Source organism: Eriocheir sinensis, chromosome 26 (genome assembly GCF_024679095.1).
Source record: "Eriocheir sinensis breed Jianghai 21 chromosome 26, ASM2467909v1, whole genome shotgun sequence".
Taxonomy (NCBI): Eukaryota; Metazoa; Arthropoda; class Malacostraca; order Decapoda; family Varunidae; genus Eriocheir; species Eriocheir sinensis.
This window is the reverse complement of record NC_066534.1, coordinates 18390163-18411181: the sequence shown is the minus strand read 5'-3', so window position 1 is coordinate 18411181 and position 21019 is coordinate 18390163. Positions and strand designations below refer to the sequence as shown.

Below are 21019 nucleotides of genomic sequence, written 5' to 3'. Positions count from 1 at the left end.
TCACCGTGACACCATGAAAGAAACACACACACACACACACACACACACACACACACACACACACACACACACACACACACACACACACACACACACACACACACGATAGAACGATCCCCCCTTAACCCTTTGAGTGAGTATACTTTAACGCTACACTCGCTCTCCTTCCCTTCCTTCCTTCCTTCTCTCCATTCCTTCCTTCCCTCCTTCCTTCCGATGTTCCTCCGAAGGCACATTTATCTTCCGCTGAAAGCCTAAGTTCCTCGAGTTAGTCCTTATCTTAATATATTCAATTATTCTGTCCCCCTTGGGAGTACCCGTGGCCATCAGTAGCAGGAGGAGGAGGAGAGGAGGAGGAGGAAGAGGGGGATGGGGAGGGTCAGTGATGGCGTTGGGGTACGCTGAGATAAGGAAAAGAAAGGAAGGGTAAAAGGAGGGGAGAAGAGTAGGAAGAGGTGGGAGAGGTCTCAAGGCAAGGGCGGAAGACAAAAGGGTTTACTTGGGTTACTGCATAAGAATACGGAAGAAAGGGAGGGAAGGGAAGGAAAGGGGGGGGAGTCATGAGGGACGAAAGGGGTTAAGGAGGGAGTAAGGGAGAGAGCAGCAGGAGGAGAAGGAAGAGTAAGAAGGAATAGGGTGAGGAGAAGGAGAGGAGAGGGATAATGAGATAAGGGATTAGGATCGAAAGAAAGAAAAGGAGAAAGAAATGGAAGAGTAAGGAAGAGAAAGAGAGGAAGGGAAGGATAAAGGAAAGATAAAAAAATATAAAGGATAAGGGAAAGAAAGAGAGAAAGAAGTGAAATTATAAGGAAAATAAAGCAAGAAAAATGGAAGTGGAAGGATAAGAGAGAGAGAGAGAGAGAGAGAGAGAGAGAGAGAGAGAGAGAGAGAGAGAGAGAGAGAGAGAGAGAGAGAGAGAGAGAGAGAGAGAGAGAGAGAGAGAGAGAGAGAGAGAGAGAGAGAGAGAGAGAGAGAGAGAGAGAGAGAGAGAGAGAGAGAGAGAGAGAGAGAGAGAGAGAGAGAGAGAGAGAGAGAGAGAGAGAGAGAATAATGAAGAGAAAAAGAGAAAGAAATGAAGGATGGGGAAGAGAAAGAAAAAATGAAAGGACAAAAGAGAGAGGCAGAGAAAAATAAAGGATGCGAAAGAGAAAGAAAGAAAGGAAAAGACAGAAAAGGTTAAGAAAATATAAAAGGAAGATGAAAATTATGTTACTGTCTCATTGAAAGAAAGAAAAATAGCAAAAATAGATGTTTGTGATTCATTCTCGAACAATCTCACTCCCTCTCCCTCTCTCTCTCTATCTATCTATCTACCTACCTATATATCTCGCTTTCTACCTATCTATCTATCTACCTATCCCTCTATCTATCCCTCTCCCCTCCCCCCTCTTACCACTATGCTGAGGTAGGCCCAGTTGGTGAGGTAGATAAAGTGGTAGGCCTTCCTCTTAAGCGAGGCGTCCAGGCCCCCCTCGTTGGCCAGGCTCGCCGACCACCAGCACAGGTGATACAGCGCCCACGCCCAGCGGTACACCACATACCACGGCCGCACGCAGGACACCGGCTGCTCCTGCCACTGGGGGGGAAGAAGAAGTGTAAGGATTGTTGGCCTTACTGATACATGTTTAAATAGATATGCTAGAGTTAGGTATAAGAGAGAGATAGAGATTGATAGACGGATAACTAGATAGATAGAAAGAAAGAGAGATATATAGAGAGACAGAAAGGGACAAAGAGAGAAAGAGAGAAAGTAAGTTAGAAAGAACTAAATAGATTGATAGGTAGATAGATAGTTATACAAGTAGATTGATAGAAAAGTATATAAGCAGGGTGAAAAATGGATAGTTGGATAGATAGGCAGTTAAATACATACACACACACACACACACACACACACACACACACACACACACACACACACACACACACCTGACTTTTCCTCGAATACTTCTTTTAATCTCCTCCTCCTCCTCCTCCTCCTCCTCCTCCCTTACCTCCGAGACCAGGAAGACGTGAGGCTCCGGGTGGGTGACGCGGAAGTTTGAGAGCCGCAGCTCCCGCCGGAAGGTCGCCCAGCAGCCCATGGCCCCCCCGGCACGCCTCAGCCTGCCGATGGAGACACGCTATTAGGGACACGTGGAGGGCACACGGTAAGATCGGACAGGTGAGTGATATTGATGGAGATAAGCATTTAAGGACAAGAACGAGGGACATCAGGACAGGGACAGGAATACAAAGGAACACATGGATACTGAGAAAGGGGAATAGCAGAACACATGGACACTGGAAACTGAAAATGTGAAAGAAGGAAGGAGAAAAAAGGAAGGTAAACAGATTAGAGAGAAGGCGAGAGAATTATGATTATGACGGATAGGAATATAAAGGGACACATGGATACTGAGGAAGGGGAATAGCAGAACACATGGACACTGGAAACTGAAAATGTGAAAGAGGGAAGGAGAACGAAGGAAGGAAGGGAAACAAATAGGAGAGAAGGCGAGAGAATTATGATGACAACTGGAACGTTTTTTTTTCTTCTGATGAGACGAAGTGAAAAAAAAACTATATAAATGTGATATATAGACATACACTCACATATCGATACACACACACACACACACACACACACACACACACACACACACACACACACACACACACACACATACACACCCACACACATACGTTTCCAAGTAAAATATATCCTGTCCTTTTCACGGCAACAAATGAGGAATGAGAACGATGCAAATAATAGAACACGCCATAAATTCTGAAGTATAAAGATCGTGTTTGACTTTTCCTTGGAAGATAAAACTGATTTGTGAAGAAATAGACGAAGATGGAGGAGGAGGAGGAAGGGGAGAGAGAAGAGTGAGCGGTTTGCTTTGACCAGTGAGCGATGAGACTTATCACGCTATATTTCTTGCTGGTTGTGTATCTTGACTTTCGTTTAACCTTTCCTTCTTTCCGACACTTTTCTTTTTCCCTCTAACTCTTCTTTCTGCTCCCCATCATTCATCTCAAAACACTTTAACTTAATCTCTTTTCTTTTTCCCTCTAACTCTTCTCTCTGTTCCCCATCATTCATCTCAAAACACTTTAACTTTAATCTCTTTTCTTTTTCCCTCTAACTCTTCTTTCTGTTCCCCATTATTCATCTCAAAACACTAACTTTAATCTCTTTTCTTTTTCCCTCTAACTCTTCTTTCTGTTCCCCATTATTCATCTCAAAACACTTTAACTTTAATCTCTTTTCTTTTTCCCTTTAACTCTTCTCTCTGTTCCCCATTATTCATCTCAAAACACTCTAACTTTAATCTCTTTTCTTCTTCGACACTGTTTTTCGTTTCCTTTCCTTCCCTCAACTTTCCACCCTTCAATTCAATTCATTTACATCCCTTTCCTTCTTCCTGACACTTCTCTTTTGCCCTCTATCCCTTCTCTCGACCGCCCATCCTTCAACACAGCGCACTTACATTTCTTCACTTTTCATTACTGTCCCTCTTGTAGCTTAAAGGTCAGGGGGTCAGGTACACGGGTCACAGATCAGGTTGCAGATCGTTATAATGGGTCAAACATCAACACTGTAGGTCACAGAACAACTCTCTCAGGCTAGGTCAGGTTATCTTTCGCTAATTCTCCTCTAGTTTCCTCGTCAAGACCCTTACAACGCAGGTCATCAGGCTAAGTTAGGTGAAGTTCCATCGGGTCAGGTCATTCCCCTCACGGTATGTCTGATCCCCCGAAGCCCCACGTTCCAAGACACACGCTCGGGGCCGCTCTGAGCCGCCGCGTCACGTTCCTCGCTGCCGATCAACACACGTCGTCTAGGCAGCGGCGGGGATCAGGTGCAGCGCGCGCCCGTAATTGCGCCCCGATTATTGGTGCAAGGCTCGTGACACCTGTGGATTTGCGGGCCGATTTATATGTGTTGCGTGGAGGGGGGGAGGTAGTGTGTGTGTGTGTGTGGGGGGGGGGGGGTTAGGTGTGTGTGTGGGGGGGGGGAGGATAGGTGTGTGGGGGGGTGTGTGTGTGTGTGTGTGTGTGTGTGTGTGTGTGTGTGTGTGTGTGTGTGTGTGTGTGTGTGTGTGTGTGTTATAATGTTTAGTTTTCTTAATTTGGAGTTCATAGTCGTGTTTCTCTCTCTCTCTCTCTCTCTCTCTCTCTCTCTCTCTCTCTCTCCTTCTCATCTAGCTAATCAACAAGGCAAGTCCTCCTCCCCGGCCTCCCCCGACAGTGGCCCCGCCGTCCCCCGCCTGACCGGCTGTCGCGGCCATTACCATACAAAGGAGCCGAAGGAACAGTGGCGGGATGCACCTCCTCGCTAAATGCCGCTGAACTTTCCCGGCTGTCCGTCTCTCCCTCCCCCCGTCGCTACCTTGCTCTCCCGCCCCCTGATTTCTCCTCATTTATATATTTCCTGTAACTTCTTTCTGAACTTTCCCCTCTGTTCGTCTATCCCTGCCTTGCACTCTTCTCTCCCTCCCTCCATTCCCTTACTCCCTGGCTACTCTCTAATCTACACCCCACATGCCCTACTATCTCTCCCTGTGCTATTCCAGTTAACCTTCCTTCCTCCTCCATGCCTATTCTCCTCCTCCGACCCCTCCCGCCTTGCACTCCTCTCTCCCTCCCTCCCTTCCTTTACTCCCTAGCTGTTTACTCCCTAATCTACACCCCACAAGCCCTATTCTCTCTCACTGTGCTATTTCAGTCAACCTTCCTTCCTCCTCCCTGCCTATCCTCCTCCTCCGACCCCTCCCGCCTTGCACTCCCGTCTCCCTCTCTCCCTTTACTCCCTGTCTACTCCCTATCCCACACCCCACATGTCCTATTCTCTCTCCCTGTGCTATTTCAGTTAACCTTCCTTCCTCCTCCCTGCCTACCCTCCTCCTCCGTCCCCCTGTACATCCATCTACCCCTCCCACCTTGCACCCGATCGCCCCAGCAACGCCGAACTTCTGCGAGCGGCGCGACCCTTGAGGAGAACCTGAGGGTCGCGTAATGAGCCGCCGCGGAAGACAAGGGAGGCCGTTTGTCATTACTTTTAGCGGTTCTTTCTCCTTCCCTGCAGCTCCGGCGACACGCAAGAAAGGAAGTCAAGGGAAATGTGTAGTCAACCGCCTCCATTACTTCTTTCTTTCCCTCCCTGGTGATTCTGCTACGAGGGAAACAGAGGAAACAAGGAGGGAATGAGGAAGAGAAAGGAGACATGAAAGAGAGGAGGGAGGGATGGACGAGAAGAGACAGTTAGATAAGTAGGAGAGAGTGGTGGAAGGAAAAGAAGAAAGAGGAAGGGAGAGATGGAGGTGAGGAGGTAGAAAGGGACGCGAAGACAGTTAGAGAAGGGGGAGAAGTGGAAGGAAACGAAGGAAGAAAGAGAATGAGAGGAAGAAGGAAGAGAGAGAAAAAAAACGAGAAAGGGTGGAAGGAAGCAAGGGAAGAAAAGTCAGTTGATGTGGAGAGAAGAGAATTTGGAGGAAAACAGAAAGAAAGAAAGAAAGAAAAGGGGGGAGTGAGGTAAAGAGAGAGAGAGAGAGAGAGAGAGAGAGAGAGAGAGAGAGAGAGAGAGAGAGAGAGAGAGAGAGAGAGAGAGAGAGAGAGAGAGAGAGAGAGAGAGAGAGAGAGAGAGAGAGAGAGAGAGAGAGAGAGAGAGAGAGAGAGAACACGCTGCCTCAAGACTCGTTTAGAGGGAGTTTAAGTCAAGGAGGAGGAAGCTGCGGGGCGAGGCGAGATCGTTCTGGGTCTTCCTGGTGTAAAGTTAATGGATAAACTTGTCGACGGCTGCATCACGTGGCTCAGAGGACACTGCCTAGCGAGGGGGCCGCGGCGTGGAGGGAGGAGGAGCAGGAAGAGGAGGAGGAGGAGAACAAGGGGGGGGGGAGGAGGAGGAAGAAGAGTAGAACGAGGACGAGGACGAGGAGGATAAGAGATAAGAAGAATATGAAGAACAAGAACAAGTAGAATAAAAATAAAGGAGGAGAAAGAGAAAAAAGGAGGACAAGAGAAATGTGAAGAACAAGAACAATAAAATAATTAAAAGAGAAGGAGGAGGAGGAGGAGAAAGGAGGAGAAGAGAAATATGAAAAACAAAAACAAGAAAATAAATAATAAAGAGAGAAGGAGAAGGAGGAAGAGAAAAGTAGAAGAGGAATATGAAGACCAAGATAAAAAAAAAAGAAAAAAGAGGAGAAAATGGATTAAAAAGAGGATGCAGAGGAGTAGGAGACGAAAGAAGAAAGGAAAACAAAAACGACAAGAACAACAAGAATAAAATAGAAGAAAGGAGGAGCAGGAAGAAGAGAAAACAGAGGAGTAGGAGAAGAAAAGAGAAGAAAGTAGAAGAAAGAAGAAACAAAGGAGTAGGAAAAGAAAAGAAGAAAGAAGGAAAGGGGAGAAGAAGAAACAGAGAAAGAGGAGAAAAGAGAAGAAAGAAGGAGTAGGAAGGAGAAGAAACAGAAGAGTAGGGGAAGAAAAGAGAAGAAAGTAGAAGTAGAGAGAAGAAGAAACAGAGGAGTAGGAGAAGAAAAGAGAAGAAAGAAGGAAAGGGGAGAAGAATAAACAGAGAAGAAAAGAGAAGAAAGAAGGAGTAGGAAGGAGGAGAGAAGAGGAGAAGGAGTAGGAAGAAGAGGAAAAAAAGAAGGAGTGGGGAGAAGAAGAAACAGAGAAATAGGAGAAGAAAAGGGAAGAAAAGCAGAAGCAGAAAGAAGACGAAGCAGACAAACAGAAGAAAGAAGAAAGAAAAGGAAAAACAACACAAACAAGATCACATACACTACAGGCCATCATTCCTTCACTCCTCCAAACTCGGTCCGACTAACCAAAAAATTCCGAGCCTCCGCCAATCCCCGCTACTCCCCAAACGATCATCACGGGCGGCTGTCCACGCGGGGGGGCTATCCATCACTGGGCGCGGGGAGGGCGGGGAGGGAGGCCAGGCAGGCAGACGGGCGCGCTAGCTTATCCATCAAGCTTGATTTGTGCGGTCTATCGCGTATGAACGGATGGCCTCTCCTCCCGCATTCACTCCACGTCATTCCACTGCTTTCTAGTCCACTCCTTCCATTCCTTTTGCTCTTTGGTCTGTCCTTATTCCACTCCTTATCACAATACACTGTTTCCACTTCCTCCACTCTATGCCTCTCTTCTCAGCTCTTTAGTCACTTTCTCTACTTTCTACTCCACTCCCTCACACATTACTCCACTTCTTCTAAGCATCTTTAACGTATTACAGTTTTATACTCCACTCCCTCCATTCCCAAGCATCTACACGCACTCCCTAACTTCCCATCTACACTCCCATCACCCCATAACCACACTACCCTCCCCTCCTCACCTCTCAGCCCCCCACACTCCCTTCACACCTCTCCTTCTTTCCTTTTGATTCTATTTCTTGTTCCTGTTTTATCTATCTACTTCTCTCCTCCTCCTCCTGCTTTACACTCCACTTCCTTCACTCCCCAAGCATCCACAAAGCCATCCCTCACTCCCCCTTTCTTTCCCTCGTCCCTATAATACTCACACAACCTCCTACACTCACTACTTCTCACCACAATTCTATGATCTTTCCCCCTCCTCCCTCTTCTTCTTCTTCTTCTTCCTCCTCCTCCTCCTCCTCCTCCTCCAGCACCGGATAACTGGCCTCGAGGGTTCTTCACATCGCAGGAAATTATATCTCGTGGCCGCGGGTTCTTTCTTGCGCCGGGGGGAAGCATTATTACCATTTTATTGCCTCGACACACACACACGGGACGCCGCCACACGCCCGCCCATTACTCGTAGGGGGGCAGGGAAGGCGGGAGGGGGGGATGGGCTGAGGGGCGGTGTAATGAGAGTAAGGGTATCAAGGTAGATCTCTCCTTATCTTCTACCATTCCCATCTACTTTTATTTGTTCTTTTCCCGCTTTTTTTTTGTATCATGATTCTTAGCTTTTCTTCCTACTCTGATTTCTTGCCTGGTCAGTAAACCCTCAATCTTTTTTTTACTTTTCCTTTTTCTCCTTCTCCTCATTCCTATTATTCCTCGTTTTCTTTTGTTTCTCTCTCTTCCCCATCCCTTTATATTAGCCCGTTTCCTTCACTTTCTTCGTTATCCGTCTTTCCTTCCATAGAGTCATACATCACGGCAATCACTATAAACAAAATTCGCCTGCGCCACTAAGGGACTGATTGTGGTATTGTCAAACGCTTCCGCCCCTCACATCACCTACTTCCAAAGGCCAAAGAGGAGATCAGTCGGGTTCTAATGAGTGTTTTCTCAGGTTCATGGCACAGGAGAAGGGTCAAACTACCACCAGGGTCATAAAACTACCTATGGAAATGTTCACAACTCCTACAAAAGCCGTGTTAATTATGTGTATACTTGGACGACGAAATGTTGAAGAATATGACCCTGAGATCGCCCAAGAGCCCCCTCAAGACACCCTATCAGCGCTATTGGTATCACCTAAAAAAATAAATCCCCTCCCTTCCCCTCCTCTGAACAGTCATCTCCCCACCTTTTGTCTACATTTCCCCTCCCTCTCCTCCCCCTCCCTCCACCTTCACATTGTTACCTCCGCGCCCTTCCTTTACAATTTCTTTCCCGTTTCCTCCCCCGTTCCCATCCCAGTGTCACGCGAGGGGTCGAGTCCACAGGTGTCGCCTCTGATTCGCTCCTCGGCGTCGCGATCAACAGGTAAGGTTAGGGAGGAAGGGAAGAGTCAACGGTCTCCTTTTCCTCTTAGCGTCTCGTCTAACTCTCCAACGTTATTTATACTTCACTTTGTTCTCCTCGCTCCTTTTTAAAGCGTATTACCTCCCTTTCTGCCCTACTCTGTTCTTGCTGTCCCTTTCTTAAGCATTCTACGCCCCTTTCTGTTTAATTTTGTTCTCATCTCCCTTTCCCTAACCTTTCCACCTCACTTTCTACCCTACACCGCTTTCCCCTTTCCTTTCCTACGACTATTACCTTCCTTTCCTATCTCTCCTTACCCTTCTACTTCCCTTCTTACTACATTCCATGCTCGTCATCTCCTCCCTCACTCTTCCACTTCCCTTCCTAGTCTGTTCTGTGCTCGCCGCCCTTCTCAGCATCCTTCTAAGCCCCTTTCTACCCTATACTCCGTCCACGTTCCTCCCCTCACTTTCCCCTCCTCATACCTCTTCTCTTAAGCTCCCCACGGCTCTCCCTTCCCTCTCTGTTATTATCTACTTCCCTTCTGGCATATATTCTCTACCTCCTTCATCCCTCACATCACGTCTCTTGTCCTCATCCTCATTCCACGTTCTTTCTTCTCTCTCGTCACCCACTCAACTCTTCCCTCTTCCCTCCTTCCCAACACTTTCCTCCTCCTTTCTCCCTCCCCTTTTCCCTCCCTCCTCTGTTAAGTCTTCCTGGCCTCTTCGACCCTTCTCTCTCCCACTCTCCTCCTCCCTCCTCCCTTCCCCCTCGCCATGCCGCCGCTCCTCAACCCCACAGTCACACGTCTCCCCCCGTTCGAGCCCCGCCGCGGCATCGACTGACAGGGAGGCAATCACGTGTGTAATGACGCTTTCCTTCAACAACATAAGAGGGAGGGGAGGAGGAGGGGGAGAGGGGAGGGAGGGGTGATAGGGGGAGAGACAGAGAGAGAGAGAGAGAGAGAGAGAGAGAGAGAGAGAGAGAGAGAGAGAGAGAGAGAGAGAGAGAGAGAGAGAGAGAGAGAGAGAGAGAGAGAGAGAGAGAGAGAGAGAGAGAGAGAGAGAGAGAGAGAGAGAGAGAGAGATGCTTGCAGGATGTTAATATGATAGCTACCCATTTTTCTTATTTTTCTGATCACCATCACCATCACCATCACCATCACCAACACCACCATCACCACTACCCCACTCTCCACCACCACCACTACCACCATCACCACTACAAACACTAAATTTCAATCATCCACACCACCACCACCACCACCACCACTACCCCAATCACCACCATCACCACCATCACCACCACCAAAACGACAAAGCGAAGAAGAATCCCCTCCAATACCACCCCATTACAGACAGACAGACATGCCGGAGGGGGTGAAAAGGTGACAGGGGAAGGGAGAGAGACTAGCACATCCCCCCACCATCACCCCATCACCCCACCTCCCTTAGCACCCCAGCATCACCCCAGGGTTCCTCTTTCCCCAGCAGGTGCCAGATTACTTCCCAGCGGGGGGGCGGGGGGTGTCTGTAGGGGGGGTACAGGGGGGAGGGGGGCAGGGGGGGCTGTTTTCCGCTGATACGTTCATATATATCGCCAGTGTCCCTTTCTTTTGCACTCTCTCTCTCTCTCTCTCTCTCTCTCTCTCTCTCTCTCCTCTTCCGTTCCCCTTATCCCCCGTCTCTTCTCTTTCTTTTGTTTCTCGCTTTCCCCCCTTCCCCCTTCTCCTCCTCCCCTCCTTCCCCCTCTCCCTCTCTTCCTCCTTCTCTTCCTCCTATCCTTTCCCCTCTCTCCCTCACTCCACCACCTCCCCTTCTTTTACTTCTCTCTCTCACCCCTCTTTTTCCTTCTCCTCCCTTCCTTTCCCCTCTCTCCTTCATCCCTTCCATATCTTCTTTTGCGTCTCTCCATTCTCCCTCCTTCTCCTCCTCCTCTCCTTTCTCTACTCTCCCTCACCCTCCTCCTTCTTCTCTTTCTCCCTTTTCTCCCTCATTCTCTCCCTGTCTAATCCAGTCTTCCTGTTGTCACGACCATCGCCGGTGTATTATAGAGATTATTATTATTATTATTATTATTATTATTATTATTGTTGTTGCTGTTGTTGTTGCTGCTGTTGTTGATATTACCTGTTAACTCTTTCAACATCAAAGTCACAACTCATAAATTACACACACACACACACACACACACACACACACACACACACACACACACACACACACACACACACAGAAACACACACACATCCACCCACACCCACACCCAACCCCTCCACACACACACACACACACACACACACACACGCCGCATTATGCAATCACCGCCCTGTGAAACAAAACTAAATTACTAGCAAACATCATTTCCGGGCCGATCACATCACAGGATTGGATTCCATGTGGGCGGAAGTGACTCCAATCAACACTAATACTTCCTGCCACGGCTTAGTAACATGGCAGTGGTTATGGAAGGGGTATGGTAGGGGTATGGTAGTGGTTATGGTAGGGGTATGGTGGCGCATAAGTGGGTATGGTGATGACAATAGTTAGGTTAGTATGGTAGTTAAATGGTGGGTATGGTAGTGATGGATATGGTAGCGGTTTAGTGGGTATGGTAGTGATGGGTATGGTAGGGGTATGGTAGCGGTTAGGTGGGTATGGTAATGATAATAGTTAAGTTAGTATCGTAGTTTAATGGTGAGTACGGTAGTGATGGATATGGTAGCGGTATGGTAGCGGTTAGGTGGGTATGGAAGTAAGAAAAATTAGTTACGATGGGTTAATGGTAAGAATGGTAGTGGTATGGTGGGTATGGGAGTGTAGTGGTGGTTATGGTAGTGGTTTAGTAATTGTATGGTAGTAGTATGGTGATGGTATGGCGGGTATGGTAGTGAAAATAATTATGTATGATGGGTTAAAGATAAGAATGGTAGTGGTATGGTGGGTATGGAAGCGTAGTGGTGGTTATGACAGTGTTATGGTGGGCTATCGTGGCGTTATGGTGGTTATGGCAGTGTATATACGGCAATGGTAGCGTCCCCCAAGGAGCGTCGCCTCACCTGTTTACCTCCACAAGCTCACCTGAACTTTAACACACGCGGGAAAAATCGATCACCACTAATTACCTCACGCAACAGGTGGGAGGCAGGTGTGCGGGGAGGGAGGAGGAGGAGGAGGAGGAGAGAGGATGGATGTGAGATGAAGAGAGGAGGAAGAGGAGGAGGGAGGGAGGATGGATGGGAGATGAAGAGAAGGAGGGAGAGAGGAGGGATGCGAGAGGAAGGGAGGGAGGAAGGGGTAGTGGGAGGGTGGGAGGGAAGGAGTAAGAGAGGGAGGGAGGAAGGAAGGAAGGAGGGAGGGAGGAAGGGAGGTAAGTGGAAGTGAGAAATGAGGGGAGGGAGGGAGAAAGGGAGGGGAAGGGAGGGAGGGAGAAAGGGAAGGGAAGGGACGGAGGGAGATAGGAAACAGCGGGGAAGGAGGTGGAGGGACATGAGAAGGAGGGAGAGAATGAGAGATGGAGCAAGGGAGAAAGGGAGAAGGGAGGAGGAAGGTAAGGAGACAGGTGGATGGGGGAAAAGGTGGAGGGAAATGAAGGAAGAAAAGGGAATAAGTGGAGGGAGAACGAGAAAAAGAATGGAAGGAAGGGAGGAAGGAAGATGATGTGGAGAGAAGATGGAGGGAACAAGAAATAAAAGGGAGAAGGGAGGAAAAAAGGGAGAGATTGAGGGAGGGACAGGGAGGGATTGAAGGAGGGATGAAGGTGGAGATTTAAGAGGAAGGAGAGACGGCGAAGGAGGGTTAGATGCTATGATTAAGACGAGGAAGAAGAGGAGGAGGAGGAGAAGAAGCTGGAAGAGGAAGAGGAAGAGAGAGAGGTGGAGGAAAAACAGGCACAAGAACAGGAGAAGGAAAGGAGGAGCAGGAGGAGAGGGAGGAAGGAAGGAAAGGAAGAACGGAAGGAGAGAAGGAAATTAGACGTACTTGAGAGGCAAAAAAAAAAGACAAGTAGGAGAGAGAAAAGAAAGTAAATATATATGTTAATGAACGACCAAAAGAACAAAAAAAAAAAGGTTAGAAAGAAAATTAATACTAGGAGAAGGAGAAGAAAAAGAGGAAGAGGAACAGAAGTAAAGAAAGTCACAAGAGGATAACGATAGCAGGAGTAAGAGGAAATAAAGAGGAGAAAGAGAGGATAAAACTGATAATCTTGAGAAGGAGAAGAAAGGGAAGAGGAAAAAGGAAGCAGAAGAAGTCATAGAGAGATAAAGAAGAGAATATTAACAGAAAGGGAAAAAAAAGAGAGAATGTCAGGATAAGGAGACGAAGAAGAGGAAGAAGAAGAGAAGAAGAAAGGAAAAAAAAAGAAATAGGAGTCATAGTTAGATAAAGAAGAGTAACAGGAGAAAGGGGAAAGAAAGGGAGACTATAGGTAAGGAGTAACAGTAAGGGGGGAAAAGGGGGCAAAAAGGGAGGGTAAAACGAGTTCTTAAGGGAGAGTGTAGCATCAGGTGGTTGGTAGCTACTGGTGATCCTCCCTTGATGTATAAATAATGGAGTGAACGGAAGGAGGGGGAGGGGAAGGGGGAAGGGAGAGGAGGGAAAGGAAGGGAGGGGGGTGATGGGAGGGGAGAGAGGGAGGGGGGAATGATGGGAGACAGGGAGTAAATGGAGGAGGAAAGGGAGAAAGGGAAGGAGGAGAGGGGAGTGGTGGAGTAAAGAGAAGGAAAGGAAGGGGAAAAGGAGGAAGGAAGAAGAAGAAGAAGAACAAGAACAAGAACAAGAACAAGAAAAAGAAGAAGAAGACGAAGAAGAAGAAGAAGAAGAAGAAGAAGAAGAGGCTGAGGGGAAAGAGAGTGAGGGGAAATGAGGGGTCAGCGTGATGGAGAATGAGGGATAGGGAGGGAGGGAGACGGAAGCAGGAAAAAAATGAAGGAGAGATGAGAAGGGAGGGAGAGAGAGAAGGGAAAGAAGAGGGAAGCAAAGATGAAGGGAAGGAGAAAGGAGAGGAGAGGGAGAGATGAAAGAAGGGGAAGAAGTGGGATGGGAGAGACTGAAGAAGAGGGGAAGGAAAGAGAAAGGGAAGGAAAAGAGAAAGGGAAAGAAGAGGGGTGGGAGAGACTGAAGAAGAGGAGGAAGAGGGGAAGGAAAGATAAAAAGGGAAGGAAAAGAAAATAGAGGGAGATGAAAGGGAAAGAAGAGGGGTGGGAGAGACTGAAGAGGAGGAAGAAGAGGAAGGAAAGATGAAGGGAAGGAAAAAAAAAGGAGAGAAGGAAAGAAAAAGAAGAGGGAAAAAAGAGAAGGAAAAAGATGAAATAGGAGAAAAGAAGGAATGGAGGGATGAAAGGAAATGGAGAGAAGAGGGAAAAGAGAAATTAAGGACAAGGAAAAAAGGAGGAGAGAAGAAATGGAGGAGAGAAAGAAAGGAGATGAAAGAGATAGACAGAGAGATGGGAAGTGAGAGCGTAGAAGGAGGAAGGAGAGAGTAGGGGGAGATAAGGGGAGGGGATAGGGGAAGGGAAGGGAAGGGGAGAGGGGAGAGGAGAGAGGGGAGAGATGAGAGGAGGCAAATCTCTCACATCTACCCACAAGTCCCAAGAGATAGAGGAAAATATGGAGATAAATAAAAAAAAATAACACACGAGAGAGAGAGAGAGAGAGAGAGAGAGAGAGAGAGAGAGAGAGAGAGAGAGAGAGAGAGAGAGAGAGAGAGAGAGAGAGAGAGAGAGAGAGAGAGAGAGAGAGAGAGAGAGAGAGAGAGAGAGAGAGAGAGAGAGAGAGAGAGAGAATAATTATGAGGAGTAGCGAAATGAGAGAGAAAGAAACGGAGGACAAAAATAATAACGAAACAAGAAATAGAAGAAAAGAAAGGAAAAAGGAAAAAAAGAGAAGAAGAGGAGGAGGAGGAGGAGGAAAAAAGCAGTTAGGAAAATAAATCAAAGAAGCAAAAAGAAGAAAAGGAAAATAAGAGAATGGACTAACTTACTAACTTGACGATGGAGAGGAAGGAGGAAGAAGAGGAGAAAGAGGAGGAAAAAACAGTTCTAAAAAAAATCGAAGAAGCAAAAGGAAGAGAAATATTAGAGAAAAATCGAAGAACCAAAAGGAAGAGAAATATTTGAGAGTGGACAAACTTACTAACTTGACGATGGAGAGGAAGGAGGAAGAAGAGGAGAAAGAGGAGGAAAAAAACAGTTATAAAAAATCGAAGCAAAAGGAAGAGAAATATTAGAGAGTGGACAAACTTACTAACTTGACGATGGAGAGGAAGGAGGAAGAAGAGGAGAAAGAGGAGGAAAAAAACAGTTATAAAAAATCGAAGAAGCAAAAGGAAGAGAAATATTAGAGAGTGGACTGACTTACCAACCTGACGATATTTAAAGCTTGGTGTAGTGTGTGATTTGTTGCCCTCTTATACAGAACCGAGCACTACCACAAACACCACTATCACTACCACCACCACCACTACTTTCAATCTTCGCCTCCATCACCGCTACACTGCCCACCACCACCACCATCTCCACTACCACATTTAATATAGTTCCATACCATCTCTGCCTCCACCACCACCATCATCACTACCACCACCTCCTCTCCATCATCACCAGTACTAACACCACCCATACCATTCTCCACTCCACCACCTCACCATCACTACTACCACCACTACTACTACTACTACTACCACTACTACTGCTACTACACCACCACCACCACCACCACCACTATCTCGCCCCTCATCTCGGACACAACAATGGAAAACCTGCCTTCCGCTGGGGGGCGCAAGGGGTGTGAGGCGCGTGAGAGGTAATAGCCAGTGGTCGCCCCCCTCCCCTGCCCCCGTCCGCCCCCCACCCCCTAGCCTCCCCCCACCAGCCCCGCCCACCTCCAGATGCCAGCCCGATAGCACATGCCGAGGGGGTTCTGGAGGGGGCAGGAGGAGGGCGTTTCTAAATTGGGAGCTGCCGATTTCCCTTCCATAACGAAGATAAGAAACATTCATTGCTCCATTGACGGGGTGAAGGGGTGAGAGGGATGGGGTGCCTGAGGTGAAGGGGTGAGGGAGATGGGGTGCCTGGGATGAAGGGGTGAGGGAGATGGGGTGACAGGGGTGATGGGGTGAGGGAGATGGGGTGCCTGGGGTGAAGGGGAGAGGGGGATGGGGTGCCTGGGGTGAAGGGGCGAGGGAGGTGGGGTGCCCGGGGTGAAGGGGTGAGGGAGATGGGCTGGGTGGGGTGATGGGGTGAGTGATATTCTTTTTTCCTTCCATTCTTTTACTTTTCTCCTCCATTTTCGCTTTTTTTCTAACTCCTTCCTCCTCTTCTTCCTCCGTCCTCCTCTCTATTCTAGTTTCTTTCTTTCTCCTTTTTTTTCCTTTTCCCTTCCATTCCTTCACTTTCCTCCCCTATTTTTGTTTTTTTTATCCGCTCTCCTCCTCTTTCTCCTCTCCTTCCTCCTACCTCTTCATTCTAGTTTCTTCCTTCCTTCCTCTTGAAAACATGAAAAGAGAAGGAGCAGAAACCCTACTGGCTCATTACAACGTTGCCCGCTCAAGTGATCTAATCTTCCCAACAGTCACTTCGGGGCCAACAGAGCAGATGAAAGCACTTTGGTACGTGCGTTCAGAGGGAGCTGACTGTCATATTATTAGACATTTCCGCGGCTAAGCTCACATTATTTGACAAGGCTTTCGTATAGGAGTTTGGGGCATTTTCAGGGCTGGTAGTTTTATGACCCTAGTGGTAGGTAGTCTGACCCTTCTTATGTATACCATGAACCCTCCCCCCCAAAAAACGCTCATTAGAACCTGACTGATGTTCTTCTCGGCCCGTGGAAGCGTTTGGCAATATCGACCTAAGCTTTCTCGCGCTTACTTTGGTTTCATTGACGGATGACTCGGTTTGTGAAAATATAGCTGGTGCCGATGAATGTATCTATCACCTCGCATGTATCAGTACGCCATTATTTCTACTTCTTGTGTTAGTTTGTATATATAAAGTGATCGAGAGGAAAGAAAAGCGACAGCAAAGGATAGGAGTAGGAGGATGACAGCGGGGAGAGGGGATAGAGGAGGATAAGGGAGGAAAGGATAGGGAAAGGATAGAGAGCAGGTATATAGATAAAAAAACAGAAGAAAAGACGTAGAGTGGATATGGTAGAGAGGAAAGGAGGATGTAGAGTAGAAGGAGGAGGAGGAGGAGGAGGAGGAGGCGGATTAATGACACTAGAAAGATGACATTTATGGAAGGAGGAGGAAGAAGGGCTGAGGAGGGAAGGGAGAGAAGGGGAAGGAAGACAAGGGAGAGGGAAGGGAGGGAAAACGAAGGGAGCGAAGGGGGCAGTCCTTGATGAACATATTGATAGAAGGGGTTGAAGAAGGAGGCGAAGAAGGGAGAGAGAGAGAAAGTAAAGGAAAGAAGGGAGAGAAAGTAAATCAGGGGGAGAAGTATTTAGAAAGAAGGAAAAAAGTTTTAAAAAATGAGGAAAGGAGGTAATAGGAAAATTTAGGAGGAAACGAAAAGAGGAGGAAAGTAAAATAATGAAGAGAAGAAGAAAATGAAGAAGGAAGGAAGGAAGAAACTGGTATGGAGAGGAAAAAGGAAGAAGAAAAGGATGAGGAAAGCAGTTAGAAAAAATAAACAAAGGAGAGAAGGAAACTGAAGGATTGGAAGGAAGAAGGAAAAGAAGAAGGAAGAAACAAACTAGAATGGAGAATAAGGAGGAGGAAGAGGTGGAAGATGAGGAAAGCAGGAAAAAAATAAAAGAGAGGAGGGAAGTGAAGGATTAGAAGAAGGATGGATAAGAGGAAGGAAAGAAGAAATTTGTAAGGAGAGGAAGGAGGATGAAGAAGGGGAGGGAGAAGAAGAGGAGGAAGAGTAGGGAAGCATATGGGAAAGAAAAAGAAAAGGAAGAGGAAAGTTGAGGAATAGAAGAAAGAAGGAAAAGAGGAAGGAAAACTAATGAGAAGAGGAAGAAGAGGAGGAGGAAGAAATCAGATAGAAAAAAATAAATAAGCAAAAAGAAGAGAAAAATGAAGAGAATGGAGAGAAGGAGGAACTGGAAGGGGCCTCACAACACCACCACCACCACCACCACCACCACTACAACCACTACCACCACCACCACCACCACCATCACCACCACCACCACCACCACCACACAACCTTATCTGAAGCCAATTTGTCTCGAGTCCCAGAACGATGTTGATAGGTGGAGATAACGCCTGATTCTTCTTCTCCTCTCCTCCTCCTCCTCCCACTCTTCCTACTTCTACTTCTCCTTTTCGCTGCCCCAGGGGACGCGTAAATCACAAGGGGAAGCGAAAAGAGGAGGAGGAGGAGGAGGAGGAGGAGGAGGAGGGTGACAAGATCTGAGCGACATTTCGTAAACATGACCCGATGTTGACTCAGACTTAAAGGGGGGGAGAGGGGGGAGGGGAGGGGGAGAAGAGGGAGATGAGGAAGAAAGGGTGACCAAGGGGAAGGGAGATGAAGGAGAGAGGGAAATGAGAGGGGGGAGGAAAATGAAGGTAGAGGAAGATGAGGAAGGAAGGAAGATGAAGGAGGAAAATGAAGGGAAGAGGGAGATGACAGGGGAGGGAGAGAAAGTGGGAAGGGGAGACGATGAGATGAGGAGGGGAGAATAAGGGGAAATGGGAGGGGGGGAATGCTTGAGGGGCGCAGATGTGGGGATGGGCAAGGGGGAAGGGGGGCTTGGGTGAGGTGAAGAGGTGATGGGGGAGGGGAGAGGGGGGGAAGGGAGAAGGGGTGAAATGCGAGGAAGAGTAAGAGGAAGAAGAAGAAAAAGGAGGGGAGGAAGGAGAGGAAGAGAGAGGAAAAAGGAAAGTAGATGAAAGCGATGGAGTGTGAGAAAGAAAGAAAAGGGAGAGAAAGGGAAGGAAGGAACTAGAGAGATGGGAGGAAGGAGAGGAAGAGAAAGAGGAAAGAGAAATCAGATAAAGAGAAGGGAGGAAGGGAATAGTAGGAAAGAAGGAACGAAGGAAAGAAGGAAGAAGGAAGGAGATAGAGAGATAGAAGGAAAGGGAAGGAAAAAAAGACGGATGGGTACATATTTAATGCCGCGACTTATAACAGCTAACGGAGATTGGAGGAAGGGACGAGGAGGAGGAGGAGGAGTGGACGCTGGAGGGAGGGAGAGAAGGAGAGAGGGAGGGAGGGAGGCATCAAAGGGGAGAGGTGGAGACAACTGGCGGAGAGAAGAGTAAACACACGGAGAGACACTGGAAGGAAGAGACACTGGAGGAAAGAGAGACACGGGAGGGAGAGAGGGAGAGAAGAGGAAACACACGGAGAGACACTGGATGAAAGAGACACGGGAGGGAGAGAGGGAGAGTAAACAAACGGAGAGACACTGAAGGAAAGAGAGACACCGGAGGAAAGAGAGACACGGGAGGGAGAGAGGGAGAGAAGAGAAATAAATGATGCTAATATTTCTCTCTTGTCTAGTGTGTGTGTGTGTGTGTGTGTGTGTGTGTGTGTGTGTGTGTGTGTGTGTGTGTGTTTGTCTATTATGTCTTGTCTTGTCTTGTCTTGTCTAAGCTCATCTCGTCTCGTCTCGTCTCTCGTCTCTCTCTCTCTCTCTCTCTCTCTCTCTCGTAGGGGCGGGACAGACTGGTCAACTATTTGCCAATTTTCCGCTGCTCCCGCCACCGAGCCGCGGCGACAACCTCATCACCCTCAACTCCCCGCCCTTTCCTCCCCGCCCCGCCCCGCCCGACCGCCTGCCTGATGAGGTGTGCGTCCCCTCGCGTCGGCCGGCCCAGTGGCGGCGTCAGGTGGGGCAGGGTTGGCATTCTCATACGTTTCCACCTCTAACATCAATTATTTCCAAAAGGCGAAAATGAGATCACTCGGGTTCTAATGAGTGTATTTTTAGGTTCATGGTGTAGAAGAAGGGTCAGACTACCACCAGGGACGTAAAACTACCCTTACAAAGCTCCAGAACTCCTGTGAAAGCCTTGTCAAATGTGTGTCTGGACGCCGAAGGGTTAAGAATACGCTTCCAGATTCACCTCCTCCTCCCGCCGCGGTCATGGCTGGAGGGAGGCGAGGGAGGTGAGGCAAAGAAGTGAGTGCCCCGGTGCCTCTGCTGAAGATGAGTTTGTGATGGCGGGAAGGAAAGGGAGGGAAAGTTTTGATGGGTTGTCCTTCGCTTCAAGACGTGAGGGGTCAAAACAGGGAGAGCCTTACCCTGTCTCATCCCCTGTCCAGATTAGCATGACAGACAAACCACCAGTAAGCCATCTAGTCAGAGCGAGTAAATGTCACCCACACCGAAATTGACCTCTCTCTTGACCACTCTTTACTTTTGTCTATTATGGGAGCGGTGAGTAGCGGGCTTTTTTTTCTCTCTGCGCTCTTTTTGTTGCCCTTGAACCGTCTCCTTTGCTGTAAAAAAAAAAAAAAATAAATAAATAAATAAATAAATAAATAAATAAAACATTATTTCTAACTTCCCACCCACTCAACCCAACCAACAAATAACTCATCACCCAGCAACTAAATCGGTCGGACAATCACCCAGTCATCCACCCAGTCAACATTCATCCATAGTCATCAGTCATCCATTCAGTCATCCACCCAGTCATCCGTCATCCATCCAGCCTCAGCCACGCCGGGGTCACGCGCGCGGTGGATGAGGGAACACAGGAAACACAAGCACCGACGTCACGGGGAGCGGAGAGTCAAGAACCAGGTCAAGGAGGGTTTGGGGGCGAGGAGAGGAGAGTGTTGGAGGAGCAGGAGGAGGAGGAGGAGGAGGAGAGAAAAAGGTAAGAACTGCAGGTGATGAGAGAGAAGGTAAATAGACAAAGAAAATGCGTAGGAGAGAGAGAGAGAGAGAGAGAGAGAGAGAGAGAGAGAGAGAGAGAGAGAGAGAGAGAGAGAGAGAGAGAGAGAGAATGGAACGTAATGCATAAGACCTCCTTCCTCTTCCTCCACCCCCTCCTCCTCCTCCTCCTCCTCCTTCAAGAACGCTTTCCTCCACGCACAAAAAGAACGTGGACTGCTAAGAAAAAAAGAAAAAAAGTACATGAGGCGGATGAAAGAAAAAGAAAAAAAGAGAATGGATGAGAAAACGAGGAAAACGGATGCTGTTGACACGTGTATCAGAAAAAAAAAAAAAAAGTATAAGATCGAGAGAGACAGGCAGACAGACAGCCGAGACAGACAGAAAGAAAGACAGGCACAGATACAGACGAGACAGACAGATAGAAAGAGACAGACACAGAGAGACAGACAGACAGGAAGAAAGAGACAGGCACAGAGAGAGACAGATAGACAGACAGAAAGAGACAGACAGACACAAGTTCTTCCATCCACTCATTCTCATACTGACCAAAGA

General features: G+C 47.9%; 1 protein-coding gene across 5 annotated transcripts in view; it reads right to left on the bottom strand.

Moving 5' to 3' along the window:
• LOC127003855 (protein rolling stone-like) overlaps positions 1-21019 on the bottom strand; it is a 77454-nt gene that overhangs the window by 10668 nt on the left and 45767 nt on the right. For 2 of the 5 annotated variants that reach the window (XM_050870943.1, XM_050870945.1), the window contains exons 2-3: positions 1995-2106; positions 1394-1576 (exon numbers count right to left, since the gene is read on the bottom strand). In XM_050870943.1, coding sequence (XP_050726900.1) covers positions 1394-1576; positions 1995-2106 — 295 coding nt within the window. Of the gene's footprint in view, positions 1-1393; positions 1577-1994; positions 2124-3476; positions 3509-19982; positions 20065-21019 lie in introns of those variants that run through there. The other 3 variants (XM_050870946.1, XM_050870944.1, XM_050870942.1) reach the window with 3 other exon arrangements.